The 15,795-nt window shown below is 43.3% G+C and overlaps 2 protein-coding genes across 7 annotated transcripts in view; both read left to right on the top strand.

The window, feature by feature from the left end:
• Positions 1–833: 833 nt before the first annotated feature.
• Positions 834–9,056, top strand: LOC142883801 (sorting nexin-1-like). 2 transcript variants are annotated; one of them, XM_076019031.1, is made up of 15 exons: positions 834–1,001; positions 1,438–1,582; positions 2,321–2,439; positions 2,559–2,625; positions 2,993–3,036; positions 3,174–3,315; positions 3,416–3,494; positions 3,756–3,831; positions 4,200–4,313; positions 4,691–4,784; positions 4,874–5,082; positions 5,958–6,101; positions 7,031–7,111; positions 7,597–7,668; positions 7,812–9,056. In XM_076019031.1, exons 1-15 carry the CDS (start codon positions 882–884, stop codon positions 7,860–7,862), a joined length of 1,557 nt encoding a protein of 518 aa, XP_075875146.1. In that variant the 5' UTR covers positions 834–881; the 3' UTR covers positions 7,863–9,056. The 2 variants fall into 2 exon arrangements, with proteins under 2 accessions (XP_075875146.1, XP_075875155.1); XM_076019040.1 differs by having other exon boundaries at positions 840–1,001; positions 4,877–5,082.
• A 594-nt stretch (positions 9,057–9,650) lies between these two features.
• csnk1g1 (casein kinase 1, gamma 1) overlaps positions 9,651–15,795 on the top strand; it is a 29,126-nt gene continuing 22,981 nt past the window's right edge. The window contains exon 1 of one of the 5 annotated variants that reach the window (XM_076019053.1): positions 9,651–9,918. The gene's annotated coding sequence lies outside the window, so the exon portion shown is untranslated. The remainder of the gene's footprint in view (positions 9,919–15,795) is intronic. The other 4 variants (XM_076019072.1, XM_076019062.1, XM_076019090.1 and 1 more) reach the window with 4 other exon arrangements.

The following is a 15,795-nucleotide window of genomic DNA, read 5'->3' on the forward strand; positions in this document are numbered from 1 at the left end:
CCAGACTGTACGTTATGACGAGAGAGGCATCATTTCAGTTCTCTTGTCAAGAGACTTTTAAATGCCTGGTACAAAAGTGGACAAAAACTCTCCGAAAAGGTGAGAATTTTATTTGTTAACACACATGATCATAACAATAATCTTCCATTTTTGTTGGTTCAGAGGAATGTTTTTCTTTTCCCAAAAGCACTTACATTTGTCATTCCACACATGAAAAGATGTGTATAACAGCAGTATGTTTTCACACAACTTTAGCAATTACAAAGGCCTGCTGATGTAGATTGACTCTTCTGAGTCAACTACCAATACTGCTGTATGTAAATACCAGGGTCAGTAGTGCATAGGTGGATTTATTAATTTATTTGTTCCAAGTGTGGCACTATATTGTGCTGCAATGGTTGAATGCAAAAAAAAACACCACTGTTGTGACGTGTGAGTGTCATCATGCATAAAGAGAAAACTGTACAGAGAGATTTTAGGAATGAAACGAAACACGGGAGTTAAACTGTGATTTCATTAGAAAATCATGCACATCTGGTCTATGACGTCACTACAAACGTTGCATAAAAGCAAGCACATTTTAGGAGTAAATATATTCTTTTCTCTTTAAACTAAACTATAATAATGAATGAATTATGCATTTGTAATCAGCTTTTGCCTGCATCATTGTGTAATGTTTTTCAGCCATTAACAGAAAAATACTATAAATTAAACGGTACTGTTTAAGATATGAAGTTTCTGAAACGACGCCCCAGTGACCAGCGTGAGTGTTGTTGTAGTGGCTGCATCCGCCAGCTGGTGTCCCTCTATCGGCTCGTCCCCTCTTTCCGCTCGCTCCACTTCCACTTCCGCCTACGTCAAGCCCCATCATAACAGCGAACATGGCGGCCAGCTCGGATCGGAATCCCCCTCCTTTCCCCGCAACAGAGGAGCCAGGAGCCGGAGTGTCCGACATGGCAGACGGAGACAGCGACGAAGGGGAAGACATCTTCGTCAGAAACGTACGTTGGCAACATTTTCACTGCGAAGTGGCAGCGGCGCGGTGCATTTTGTCGCCGCTGAGCCAGTAGCTGTGCCAGCTAGCCTCCTGCCTCTGTCAGGTCTGACCACTCTACACTGTTAATGCCCCCCCGCCCCCCAAAAAAAAAATCACCCGCAGCCGCCGACAGCGAAGCGGGACTCGAATGAAGGTGTCCCTTATGTCGAAGCTAGTTGGACGTTTTCAAATATGGCGTGCAAAAGAGGCCGAACGTTTAGCATTTGCATCCCTCGTTATCAGTTTGTGAAGTTCAAGTCCCGCTCACACCCGCCGCCCAGCCCAACCGCTCTCCTCCTCCTCCTCCTCCTCCTGCTGCTTATCATCAGAGTAACGGCCGGCCACAGCAGTCATGCCTTCACTTGTCTCTCTGTGCCTCCGCCACCACCCCGCCCTTGCAGAGCAACCCGGCGGCTGTGAGTCGAGGAGTCTCCCAGCCGGATCGTGCCAGCGGCGAAGCGGCCGATCTGTTCAGCGAGGAGGCCGCCAGCACACCTGCCAAGTCCAACGGAGTTCACTCGGACGATGAGAGCGACCTGTTCGCCGGTGAGCCAGCATCTCCCCGCCCACACTTGCGGGGTTTCCCCCCGCCCCCGGTGTTGTCCACACTGCCTTGCAAAGATTCAGTCTTGTGACATGATTATATTGTTAGCCTTGGTCATACGCGTCCAGGGTTTAATATATATTCAAATGTGCATTCCATTCTTATTTTTAACTCATCGATAACAGTTCAGTTGCTCGGTCATGCGACGTTTTACTGCTAGGAATGCAGCTACGTCATGCAGCGCTGCCATGAGCCGGCTGTCCTGCAGCAACAAGTAGTCCCTTTCATCTCTAAGTGGGAAAATGCGCTAATTTAATTTTGCCTGTAATTGAATGATCTGCAGAGCGAATGAAGAGGAGAAGAAGAGATACACTAGAAGCACTGTCTAGATTTTAAAAGTGACTTGATTTCTCTTTTTTTCCTTTTCAGTTTAGCTCACCGTCAGACTATTTTAACATTTTTGAAAACCTCAAGCAGTGTTTGGCGTGATTTCCAGCTTGCTTAAGTGTTTTGCTCATCTTATTTTTCACCTCAGCTCTTGAATGGAAGAAAGAGCCAAGTATTAAGTAGACTCACAAATCCCCCTCCTTAGTTTAAAACGTGTCTCATTCAAAATGATTGTGCCTGACATTCCGTGGAATGTTGTCTCTGCTGCTTTCTGAATCCTGACCCATTGCAAAACTAACACTCGGGACTCAGTTTTGGCAATGGACATAACAGTAAGTTCTGTGAATCCCCAGAGGCACAAGCGAAGGTCAGCGTAGACCAGAAGGAGGCGCCGCCTCCCTCCTCTGGGCTGCGTCCTGCCTCCTCCTTCACTCAGGCCCCTGCAACCTTGCAGAACACCTCCTTGGAACAGGTACGAACTGCTTCCGAGCCCAGACTCACTGCGTGTTTAGAACTGGCCAGTGATGCATGCAATCTGGAGACCGTAGGATTAATCGAGGTGTCTGTTTGTGTGTGTGTGTTTGATTGCAGTTGGAGGAGGAAGAAGCCGAGGACAGTTTCGATGTTGATGTTGCCGTCACCAACCCTGAGAAAATCGGTCAGTCTGCTTTTAAAGTGATGACACGGCTGTTTACCATTTCTGAGGTGTTGTAACGGGTGCAGTTTGAGCTGACTCACTGGATGCTGAATAATTAAGAAACACAGATTTAAAAAAAAGTTTTTTGTTTTTCTTCCGTCAAAGCTATCCACAGCCACAACACACATTTGTGACAGAAACACAGGGAAAACAAATTTGTGGAATAGCGTTGACAGGACGCTCCAAAGAGCGTATAAATAGACCATTTCCATTTGATATGCAGTTAAAAAAGGAAATTAGTGAACAATTCACTTCACTTTGGTTGATAACTTACAATTTGAGTCTTTACCCTTGGTTGTATTTCTTCACGTTTCCTTTTCTTCCACAGGAGACGGCATGACTGCATATGTGGCCTACAAAGTATCCACCAGGGTGTGTAAAATTAAAGATACGTGATCTCCATGAATTTTAACATGGGTCACAAAACTGCCAGTAAGGCCGGTCCTGTTTGTATGAATTATTTATTTACCGTCATATTTTTTTCTGCCTCCATCATCATGCTTTCTCAGTCGTCCTTGGCCATGTTTAAGAGCAAGGCCTTCACGGTGAGGCGGCGCTACAGCGACTTCCTGGGTCTGTTTGAGAAGCTGACGGTCAAGCAGTCGCTGCAGGGCTTCATCATTCCACCAGCGCCTGAGAAAAGTGTTGTAGGTGAGCGATGAGCAATTTTTTTTTTTATTTAAGTGGATGTGCAGGTTCATGTGTGTTTTGTTTTGTTTTGATTTCCTCCTGTGATTCTCCTCATGAACAGGAATGACCAAAGTGAAGGTGGGAATGGACGACCCGTCCTCTGTGGAGTTTGTGGAGAGAAGAAGAGCTGCTCTGGAGAGGCAGGAGTCATACATTTTTTATGCAGACGCATTAGTAATCAGTATATATGTAATATTTATAGTGTTGTTGTTTCCCAACAATGTTTTTTGTTTTTTTTAAACATGTTGAGCAGACACAAACAAATCCACAAGACACAATAATCTGATTTAGATGAGTGATTTATGACTGCGGATGTGGTTCTGCCACCACCTCCCTCCAGCTCTCCTCTGTGGTTTATTTTTTTTCCTCCCTTCTGTTGCTGCCGCTTGTGCTTGTTGCAGGTACCTGCAGAGGATAGTGGCTCATCCGTCATTTCTTCAGGATCCTGATGTCCGAGACTTCTTGGAGCGAGAGGAAGTGAGTATTTTATAATGTGCGCACGTTTATTTGGCAGCAGGCTTTTCAATTCTGATGTTGTCAGTTGATTCTGTCTTGTGTTTGGACTGTTAATATTTTGTTGATCTTTTTTTTCCCCTGATCCACTCAACTTGGAAATTGAACCTTTTGAGCTGCTTTTCATGATAAACAAGACATTAAAGTTCTGATTTATGACATTATGTTAACAGTCAATAATACATATCTTTTTAGTTTATGCCGGAATTATTTAATTTATCGTAAATTTTAAATTGGAATACATTTTCACTCAAGAAAGAAAGTGGTGTCGACAATATTTGTGGTGTGTGATTATTTATTTATTTATTTTTTATTTTATTTTTTTTCCACAGCTTCCCAGGGCCGTGAACACTCAGACACTCAGTGGTGCTGGCTTCCTGAAAATGATCAATAAGGCGTCAGATGCTGTCAACAAGATGACCATCAAGATGAACGAGTCCGACAGTGTGAGTAGACCTGGCAGGAACGTTTCAGGGTCATTGAGACTTCCAAAATAAATTCCACAAGGAATATCTGAAGGGTTTAAAAGAAAAGTGTCAATATACTTGATTTATATTGTGCGTTTGAATGTTTAAATTTCACAAGCTGTTTGAGGGTGCAGTTTTAGTTTGATGACAGAACATTTTGTAGTTTGTGTAATTATATGAATATAGCCGGAAGGAGATATTTTGTATTAAAAACATTGAAACCGTTTGATAAGTAATGTTGCTGAAGTTCTTCACAGTTTGTTTTTTGCTGCATGATGTGACGTTAAACTGAGTCCACTCAGTTGGATTTTATCATTGTTTTTTTTTTTACTGACGCTGTCCTGTTTCTGTCTCAGTGGTTTGAGGACAAACTACAGGAAGTTGAGAACGAGGAGCAGCATCTGCGGAAACTCCACGCCGTGGTCGACTCCCTCGTCAACCACAGGAAGGGTGAGCGTTGCGTTCCGCTCTCCAGTTCAGCTGCTTTGGCAGTGAAGAGTCAACTGCACGGCCTCTTTATGCTTTTCCCCGTTACAAAGCAGAACTGTGTGGGAACACGGCAGTGTTCGCCAAAAGTTTGGCCATGTTGGGGAACTCGGAGGACAACACGGCCCTGTCCCGGGCGCTGTCCCAGCTGGCAGAGGTGGAGGACAAGATGGAGCAGCTGCATCAGGAGCAGGCAGCCAGTGACTTCTTCATCTTCGAAGAGCTGCTGGCCGACTACATCCGCTTGCTGGGAGCCGTGAGGGTAGGCAGACAGCTGCACGGCGGAAAACAATATACTGTATAAAATATGGTCTGGGAAACTAGGAAACAAACAGGAAGAAACACATTTTAGTAATGTGTTTTTAAATGTGTAGTTATGCACTAAAATTATTCCTTACTGGTAGCAAGCAACTATGTGAAAATAGGTTACATAAGGCTTCTACAAAAATTATTATTGATGATGATGATGATAATTATCATCATTATCATTATTATTATTATTGTCATTATTATTATTATGTTGTTAATTATAGCAGGTTTCTGTTGCCTACATAGTTTTGTTGTATTTTTGCTCTAATTTTATGTCTCCTGTGTCCCTGTTTTTACGTACTATGACCGTCGTGTCCTTTTTTATGGTTTTTAACATCTGGCCGGAGGACTGCAGTTGAAAATTAGCCTCTGGCTAACACCGGCTCATTGACAGGAATGTAAATGAATGTGCATTGTTACTTCAAATATTAAAAAAAAAAAAAAAATGTGTATATATATATATATATATATATATATATATATATATATATATATATATATGTATACACACACACACATATATATAAGGTCTAATAAAGCATCAGTATTAGCGTGAGACTGTAAAAGCAGGCTAAATATGCTGTTTTCAGCAGATGTCTGGACATCTGAACATCATGGAAGTGAGTCAAGTAAAAAACAACAACAAATGAAATCTAGATCCCAACAGTAATTTTGTGCATTACGTGTCACACTTTTGTTGCCCTGCAGCGTTTCAAAACAACAGATAGGCCTTTTTGCAGGACTGGTCTCTGTCACTTGTGTCGGCCTTTGCGTAGACGAGGTTTCGTGTCACCGTCCTCACCTAATCGAACGTGGTGTTTTTGCCAGGGTTGTTTTGACCAGCGTATGCGGGCGTGGCAACGGTGGCAGGAGGCTCAGAACACTCTGCAGAAGAAGAGAGAGGCCGAGGCCAAGCTGCTGTGGGCCAACAAGCCGGACAAGCTGCAGCAGGCCAAGGAGGAAATCACAGAGGTGAGGAGCTCAGCGACACCCCAGCAGCAGTGTGCAGCGTCACTGTGGTGCACTGAGCTGCACTGCCTTCTCTGGAAATAGAAAAGATGTTTCTCCTCCCACTCTTCAATCAGACGTAGAGATCAACCTCTTAAAAAGAACAAATAATGAGATTCCAGATTAGGGATGTTCACAATTAATCAACTATTGATTAATTGTTGATTAAGAATTTAATTGATTAAATTAAATTAGTCGCAGTTAATTGAACATTTTTCACATGGGTAGTTAATATAACAGTGGCAAGAAAAACTATTCACCTGTAGATACTGTGATGGTCATAACATACCTAGAACAAGTTACTTCTAAACAACATTTAAAAAAAAAAAAAAGTACTAGTGACAAAGAGCAATTACTTTAACATTTGATTATTCTGCTCTGAAACAGTTGGGGGAACTATTTTTTTCCTCCACTGTGTTGCCCACAAGGGCTCCGTGTAGAATCCCCATCGCACCAACCACAATAGTGAGCCATTACATTTCTCGTCGCTGGTGCAATCAAAGGGTTTTCTCCGTCTCTGTGTTATTTTTTCTGATTTCTTGCCATGTTTTCAGATAAGGGAGTCCAGCTTTGAACTGGTTTTAGGTTTATTTACTGCTTGTAAATATTAAAACTTATGATTGATAGATAGATAGATAGATAGAAACTTTGTTAATCCCTTGAAGGAATTCCCTCAGGGAAACTTGGGTTCCAGTAGGAGCAGTGAAATCACAGTATAATACAATAAAAACAAATTCCAGTATACAGCATAAATACTTTAAAAATACAACAAAAGTTATCGAAACAGACACATCATAAATTCCACTAGTTGGAGGAACACTCCACTCCAGACCAGACCTATTAAACTATTATTATGTACTAAACACGTATTGTTTTCCTCCTTGTGTCCTCAGTGGGAGTCGAGAGTCACTCAGTACGAGAGGGATTTCGACAGGATTGGAATGACTGTACGCAAGGAAGTCCTCAGGTTTGAGGTGAGCTCATTCATATTAGCTCACACACATTAGAACTACTGTGTCTACTTGTGCTTTTGACAAGGTGCATGACTTTCCAGCCAGGGTGATCAGAAAATACGTCACAAATAGTCGGAACATGTCTCAAACAGTCAACAGCACATCTTCCTCTTCAAGAGGGAAAGAAAACATGTCATGAAACTTTATTCAAACCCATGTTATATTTGTAGAGCTGAAAAGGAAAAAGCAGAGCCTCTGCTATCTGTGTCCAAAGGTTTTCTGTGGCCTCTTGACCAGATGGACACGTAAAATTAATCCAAAGCAAATACTCCACCGGTCATTTCGGTTATATTGAGCCTGGCGGAGTTAACAAACTTCAGACTGTTCCTCAGACCTGTTGGAAACCCCCTCCCGCAGCTGTTCTTCTATTTATCGTTTTGTTTTCAATCTCATGACTTTGGCACAAAAGCAATGAGACGTGACGACACCCTTGTTGTTTTTTGCAGAAACAAAAAGCCAAGGACTTCAAGAGCCAGATAATCAGATACTTGGAGGCCATGCTGCAGTCTCAGCAGAGGGTAATCACTCAGCCATTCATAAGAGTTTTCTAATAAATGCTGCACCTGTGTTTTTCTCTACTTTTTCCTATTTATTGAATTATTTTGAGGTGGCATCATATCATCATGTTTCATTATTCACTAAGTATGTATTTGTCTTGCAGCTTATAAAGTTTTGGGAGGCGTTCCTGCCCGAGGCCAAGGCAATAGCTTAATGAAGACGCTGTGCTTTTTTTCTGTTTCTTTGTTCTGTTTTGTTTTTTAAGAGCCTGACTGCCTTTTTTGAACACTTTACCTCCTGACCAGGAACTGAGAGGACAATTTTGAAAACACACAGAATCTTCCATCCATGTTATTTCTCATGTCTTTTTATTCATAGTGTATTCTCTTATCTTGTACAGTCCTTTGATATAACAAGCTGCAACAGTTACACAACATGCAGTTCTGGTCAAATTTCCCTTTTTGTGTTTTATTGACTCAAAGATGGTAAAAAGCAGAAACACATGTATAAAAGCCACTGGCTGCCAGTGAAATCCATGTTTCTTGCTTTTGTCATGATATTATTGTATTAATATTGAGGTACTGCCCTTATTACATTACAGTAGTTTACATTCCTGGGCAGATTTCTGTAAGTCATTCCAGCTACTAACGGCTTCTGTTGATGGATGCATGTCAGATGTTTAATGCACTAAAATGCATTGTGTTGGAAAAGTGTTTTATTATGGTTGTTGTTATTACAAGTGAAGGACCACTATGGATGACTGAGGACATTTACCAGTAGTGTTTACAGATTGTGACAGCACATCACGCTTTAACTCCTCCGTGATTGTACACATCATGTTGACATCCTGTGACATCACACGTCTGTCGGAGCTGTTGCAAAGTCCTGAGATGTTACCAAGTTGCAACGAGTGACTGCAAGACGGCGAATTGCAGTCGGCACTTTGCTGGTTATTTGATGCATTGCTGTTTCAATTTTTATGACGCAAATGCATTTCTTTCACTACACTTTATTTTTGTCTCACGTCAGAGACCGAGGCCTCGTAGGAACTCACTCGGATGTGCTGCAGACATTGCTTAGTACCCATTAAAATGACCTTTAACTAACATATATGGACGCTTGAATCACGGGACCGGTATGTGATATAAATAGCAACCATACATTTTTTACAGTTTTTGAATTGGTTTGTGGACGAGATGGAGGCACTGACACTGAAGTGAAACGGCCCTTATTTTCCCTATTCGGCATTCGGGAGTGTAGTTTTTACTGTCATGTCATATTTACTTAAGAATGTGCTTTATTTTTGTAATCACTTTGCATTAACACACATGAATCTTTGTTTCCTGGAAATGCAGAAATGCATAAATACAGATAGATGTAAAAATAAAAATGATTGGATAAGCTTTGACTTCTGATTGCCCCCTGCCTCTTCTTCTTCTTCTTCTTCTTCTTCTTCTTCTTCTTCTTCTCCTTCTCCTCCTCCTCCTTTTTCCTGGGTTTTTTGGACAATAATCACCCTAAACGTTCCAGAAATATTAAAGCAGTACTCTTTGATACTAAAATGAAATAATAGAGCAGATATATTGCTGACATTTGTGGAATAATTTAAAGTGTTCTAATAATGTGATTATTTGTACTTGGATATATTATCTGTATAGAGGAATGATTAACTCTCAAGTTAGGAAGAAGATAATCGCAAGTCCAGAAGTTCCCCTGAGAAAGCGGACACCTTATTAACGGGCTGTGTATTAAGGGTTCAGTGACAAAACAGCAGTGTTGTACTGAACAATCTGAATATATTCAAATTAATTCAAACCGTTCGTAAAGATAAAAAACAAAACAAACAAACAAACATGTATTCACAGGTTAAGAACAAATCAACCTCGTAATGGTACGTGAAGGCAACACTGCCGCCAGTTCTGACACCCCGACTGCGTCTGAATCATTTATTTAATATATTTCCATGACTTTTTAATCAGTCCGACTGAGTGACCGCTCTACGGTTACTTGTGGATCTCAGTCTGACCTGGAAGTGTGCTTCGTGAAGCGGGCGGTGCCGTTCTTCTACATCCGGTGTGCTCGGACCCTTCACGACCAACGAAGACAGACAAACAGCGAAGAATGGAGAGGGCTCACTTACACCTCTGTTAGCGTGAGTGGCCGCCAGCAAGAAGAAACCACGTCGAAAAGCCTCACAGCGAGCCCCGGCCCTCCGCTCACATTTGTCGGGACAACCCGAGAGAGCTTGGCCTGGATTCGACGCGGCGAAGGTGAGTTGTGTGGTGTTTGTGTGTGGCGAGCTAGCCAGCCAACATTAGATAGTGGTGGACTCTCTTGCTGGTAGCTTCCATTTTCAGTGCTAACGGGAGCTAATTTCCTTGTTGCGCTGGCTCCAGATGTTACCCAGCCATCAGTGGGTGGAAGCCAAGGCGGGGACCAAGCGGTGGATTCTGCCGCTTCGGTCGCTTGTCGTTTAGCCAAACCGACGCAATGAACAACGGGATGAAATAATTGTCTGTCGATGGTGTTTAAAACTAGACAAGTCAGCTAAATGTGGCTAATTTGTTGTGGCTAACGCTAGCTGTGTTGCCTTGCTCAGTCAGGTTGTGTGTTGGCAAAGCTGCACAGCTAACTTGGCTAATGCTGAGTTCGCTTCCTAATCGATGTGTCCATCACCATCGTCCGACTGCCCGGGTAGGCTTTTGTCTGCCAAACATTGGCGTCCCTCTGACCGCCTGTTTATTCTTGTCTAACCGGAGGCCCGTCACCTTCTAACGAGCCCCGACTGCTTGCGACCACCACTTCCTGGCAGACACTATGATCACTTGTTCCCCGGGAATGGAACACGAGATGGTTTTCCCCCCCATTATTCACCGAGGCCCTTCCGTGTACCGGTCGTCATGGGGTGGCGATCGTGATCGGCTGACAGGTTGCAGCTGCAGGTGTGTTTTTTTCGTCAGGTGGGGAGACGTCTGTAATAAATGTCAAACAAACCCCCCACCACCACCCCTCGTTCTTGTTCGAACAGTGTGAGGTGAAAATGCACCTTTCCCGGCTGCTCGTCTGGTCGGAGCGACTGATCAATAAAGAATGGCTCGTATTCAGTTACCCTCCATCCAGTGAAATAATTGATTACCCTCGTTTTATGTTTTTTTTTTTTTTTTTTAGCCAAATGAAGAATGCTTTTCGTGAGTGGTGCCAAGCGAGGTTTGAAGTTTTAATTCAATCTCACGCTGCACGTTTGTTCTTTTGCCCACTTTAAAATATCCTCAAATTTCTTTTCCTCGGCTCTGTGATTGACTGCTGTTGGCGTCTTGGTTAAAAGGCTTCCATGGAAGGATAGGCCAGTGTTAAATTGTTTATACGCCCCATCTATTTTGTAACCAAACACCTTCTGCTCACTCGTATCAGGGTAGGAAGTCCTGGAAATTCACCCTTTGTGATGTCACTGGGACCACTGAGGTACTTTGCCATTTTTTTTTGTTTTGTTTTGTTTAATCTCTCTGTAGAGCTATAGGATTGTTTTTCTTTATTCATTTATCAGGTGGGGCTGCTGCACTTGGGAATAAGAGAGATAAAAAAAAAATAATTAAAAATTAGGTAGAATATGGGGCCTGAAAAGTTCATAGGTAATTATCAAGGCTCAAGGTTTCTTCATTTTGTCCTGACGGTGAATTTGCTGTGCAGACAGGAAGCCAGTCAGTTTACAATAACATTCACAATACAACACTGCAGGACAATCTTCCAATAAAAGAAGGGCCGCACACGCAAGAACCTGACAGTGAGCTGGCGGTGCTGTGGTCAGTAGTTTAGTCTTTACTGTATATTCATTGACTGACTACAGTGTTCAGCTGCCCTTTTTCTCTTTTACTGATGTGGCATTAGCACTAAGTAGCGGTCATAGCCAGCAAATCTGATCTGTCTGGGCCATGCAGTTGGACATGAGGACGAGGCTGGAGCAGCCCGATGCTTCCTAGAGATACAGATGACGGACACATGCACTCGTTTCTCCTCGGCACTGGAGAGATCTATAGATGACGCCAAGTCCTGAGGCAGCTGTCGGCTGGCACCGGCACAGTGGGAGTCGACGGTATTGGCAGGCTCCCCCATCGGGCTGATCTTTCCACTGAAGGTTAATCACTGCGCTCCCCAGCCTCGAAGTTTCTGTAAAAAAAAATTTAAAGACGTCGACACATTAGTAGCTTTTATTGGGCGTTTATCTGCTCGAATCATCTAATTTTGTCAAGATGTTTTGACAGACAGCCTTTTGTCTTTCATTTGGGATTCTTTTGGGCGTACAAACACCCCCAGTCCCACCTCATCGGATGACCAGAGGTTGTGCGGCGGCGAAGCCGGCGATTAACCATTCTCACCTGACTAAAATATTAGTTTTTTGTCCTCGGCGTCGCGGAGCAAACATACTTTCGGTCTCTTCTGCCGCTGTGATTTAGACGAGCGGTTTCTCCGTTCCTGCGCTCTCTCCACACAAAGCAGCAGTCGGATATTATAAGAGAAGCTGTGGAAATAATGCCAATTACACCCTGTTTGTATTTCGCCGCGCTGCCGCTTCACATCCAGTCGAGACTGGAGCTGTGAAACATTACCGGGAGAGAGAACACTGGCGATGAAACGGGTGTCGGATCAGTTGAAATGACTTTTGAGGAGGCCGTCGGTAATATGACACAGCGCGCGCCAGTGCAGGGCTGCATGAATTCAGGAGTGTAGAATCCAGGGGAGATCCGCCCGGTGCGAACACTCTGCTTTCCTCCGTGTGGGTGACATCAGCCCTGGCCTGTCGTAGAAACTGGGAATAGCTTTAAATTAGTTATAAGCCGTGACGACAGATTTTATGGAAGCGGTCAGACTGAGGTCTGAGGATGTAGCGAGAGACACTCCGACACCTCTTGCCTTTAATGTCATGATGTTAATGTTCCTTATGTGTTTAAGCGCTCATAAAGGCCCAGCCGAAGATAAATATCGTTACGTTTACGTGCACTTTATCAAGTGTTTGGCCGTCCAGTGATTAATGCATGCGATCATTAAAGAGGTGGCTGTGTTTATTGCTACATTTGGACACGGAGGTGCCCAATGTACACTTTGTAATGGACACTGTCTGGCCTGTTGTAGTGTATTTAAATGATGAAATGGTAATTATAGGTGAAACTGACGACACCCACTTCTTTTCCTGACTAAACTAAACACCAACTGAACAACCATCTTTTTAAAACAGGTGACATTTTGACGTCTTTGGATATTCTCAGTGCTACTCTTATTTTTGTCTGATGCCTTTTTTTTAATCAAAAAATATAAACATATATATGAATTCTCACAATTAGCTCAGCACAGGAACTTAAAGCATATTTCTATATGTGGGTTCTCAACGTAACAAAAAACGATGCACAGAAACAACAGAAATGTCAGATTTCTGATCATTGCCTTGTTTGTTAACACTTTTGCTCCGCTTCCTCTCACACCTTCAGCCTGGTGCCTGCGAAGGGAAGGTTTCTGTAAATATTTGTCAACTGGGTCAGAGTGGACGCAAACTTAACGTTACGTTTGCTGCTGTGTGAATTTTCAGTCATGTATGCTGAGATTCGGCAAGCTCGGGGCCGAGAATCAATCTGCATTTGGATTTGAGTCGGAATGAATCTTTTTCAGGGGAGACGGAGAGATTAGCTGGCCCCTCCTCGAGGACGGTGACCGGGGATTCCCCATGTTGCATCCAGACCATAGCGGCGCTCAGTGTTAACCACAGAGCGTTTCTATTCCATCATAACAGTTTGCCGATGTGCTCAAATTGGTTGTTTACGTAAATAATGAAGTCTGAATGTCTGTGTAAAAAAATGAGGAATAAAATCCCACTGCGGTTTATTTTGTCAATCCCTCATGAGCACACAACCATCTTCATGAAATAACGCAATCAGAGATATTTCATTACGTTTTACATAAATGGGAGCACTTAAAATGGAAGGATCCTGAGATAATGAAAGCAGATGGGCCATTTGATTCTATTGCATTCGTTTCTGCAGCTGTTGGGACTTTATACAAGATAAAACTCTAAAGACGGTTTAAAAATCTCAAGTGGAAATGATTCGGAAGAGCTTTCCACGTTGCCTGGTCGAGTCCTTATTCCAGCAGCTGAACATGCATTAATAGTAATCGCATAAGCAGACAAATGATAGCAGAGGGATCGTTAGAGAACAGAATCCAGCGGGCCCCTGTAATTAAAGGTTGCAGTGTATTTTTACTGCCTTAGATGGGATGAATTAAGTTCTCGTTCCCACTTTCATGTGCTTTTTTTTTTTCCCCCCTCATGCTAATCCCGGGCTCAGGCATGTCCCAACATGCTCCAGATACTGTCTGTTGTGGTGAAGTTGTGTTGCCAGTAAAACAAATGACAGATGCAGAAGTAAGTAGGGAAACGTGGGCGTCTTATTCTCCAAAGTCAGGAAAAAAAATCATGCTTCATCTTTCACGTGATGTTTGCAGTTTTACAGGGTGAAGAAACTCCAAAATGATCGCCCAAGTATCGCACAGTCGCGTAAGCAGGGCATTCGGCGACGATGAGCTGCAATTCACTGGGGTTTATTGTCGCGCGCCCGCCGTCTTCGGCCACGTTGCCTGCCGAGCGCGCGGACCTAAACGCCAGCGCGCAGCGGCGGTTTGCACGCGATTATTTGCACAATGGAAAGTGTTTTCGGCGCAGCGGCGGCGCTCTTTGTCGCAAACCTGTTTTGTAGCCGCGCGGCTTGGTTCCTGCTCTTTATGTAATAGCAACAGTGTGCAGTTGCCCTTGAGATCGAACTGGCTGTCTTTGATGCTGAGATGTGCGCAGGCAACGGCGAGCATGAGTCATCCGGAAGCCCACACACAAATACTTTGAGCAGCAGCCTTTCCATTTCCCAACATCACAGCATTGTCATGAGAACACTGCTTTTCTGTTTTTTTGTTTTTGTTTTTTTTCCCCCATTTAACCTAAAACTTGTTTTACAATTAAACCTTTTTTTGTGTAATATTATTTTTGGAGGGGGCACTAACAACTAGAGAAGATAACTTCCTGTTACTGGCAGACACATTTTCAACTTTTGCAGAATAAACGGCTGTAGAACAGCAGCACTGCCATCGCGAGCTTTCTTAGGTTGACCGGCGTTGGTTTTCAATCTCTCTTTCCCCTAAATGTATTCGTCGAATTCCTTCCATGTCGACGTGATGTTTAGTGCTGACTGGCCAGATAGGACAGAAAGCGATGTTGTCGAGATAACGCTGGTGTCCACTGAGGTGAGCGATGTTTTTCCTCGCTTGCCGACGTAGCTTTATGTAATGTTTACATAACATTCCCCCGCTGACGGTGTCTACCAGGCCGTGGCGGTGGGTGGTGTGGAGACTCGTGTGCCTCTGTGGTCATGACTTGAGATTTGTGTTGATGCTCGACCTGCTGGCTGTGTTTTGTGTGGCCACTCGGCCTCGATGGCCATCTCTGCGGCCCTGCGTCGTTTTCAGCCGACGTTGGTTCCCTTCCCGTTTGGCATCGGCAAGAGATTTGTTCATGTGGCCTATAAGATAAAAAAAGGAAATCTTGCAGTATAAACATGTACATGTTCAAAGTCATGGCACAAACATGACTTGGAATACCTATATCAGTAACAAGTTATACCTGTGAAACACTTGACCTTTAGCGTGAATGAAAACTGCTGCTCTGTTGGACAAGTTGGAAGGAAACAGATAAGGGGCGGAGCTGTTGTTGCTCATCTGTGAGAGGTATCGGCGCCCTTTCTGACATCACGGAGGGCCGATTTCCAGGGCGTTTTGTTTTTGCACACAGTTTGAGAAAAGTAACGCATGCAGCTAGGGATGTTAACAATTAATCGATCATCAATTAAGTATTTAATCGATTAAATTAAATTAAATTAGTCGCAATTAATTGAGCCTTTTTTTTTACATGGGGAGTTAATATCGTACATATTACATAATGTGTTCCAAATTTAGGTTTGCAGGAAAAATGGCTGCTTATCAATTAATCGTTTGATAAGTTCAATCAACTAACGATTAATGGGTTAATCTAACCTTCAACAGTCCTTCCTGACGTCTTTTGACCCTTGACTGTTCAGAGACGTCGGTCAGAGTTTGGTTTTCTGTCACTTTCGAAG

Source organism: Nelusetta ayraudi, unplaced genomic scaffold, assembly GCF_046127955.1.
Source record: "Nelusetta ayraudi isolate G7.1 ecotype Tasmania unplaced genomic scaffold, CSIRO-AGI_Nayr_v1 ptg000002l, whole genome shotgun sequence".
NCBI lineage: Eukaryota > Metazoa > Chordata > Actinopteri > Tetraodontiformes > Monacanthidae > Nelusetta > Nelusetta ayraudi.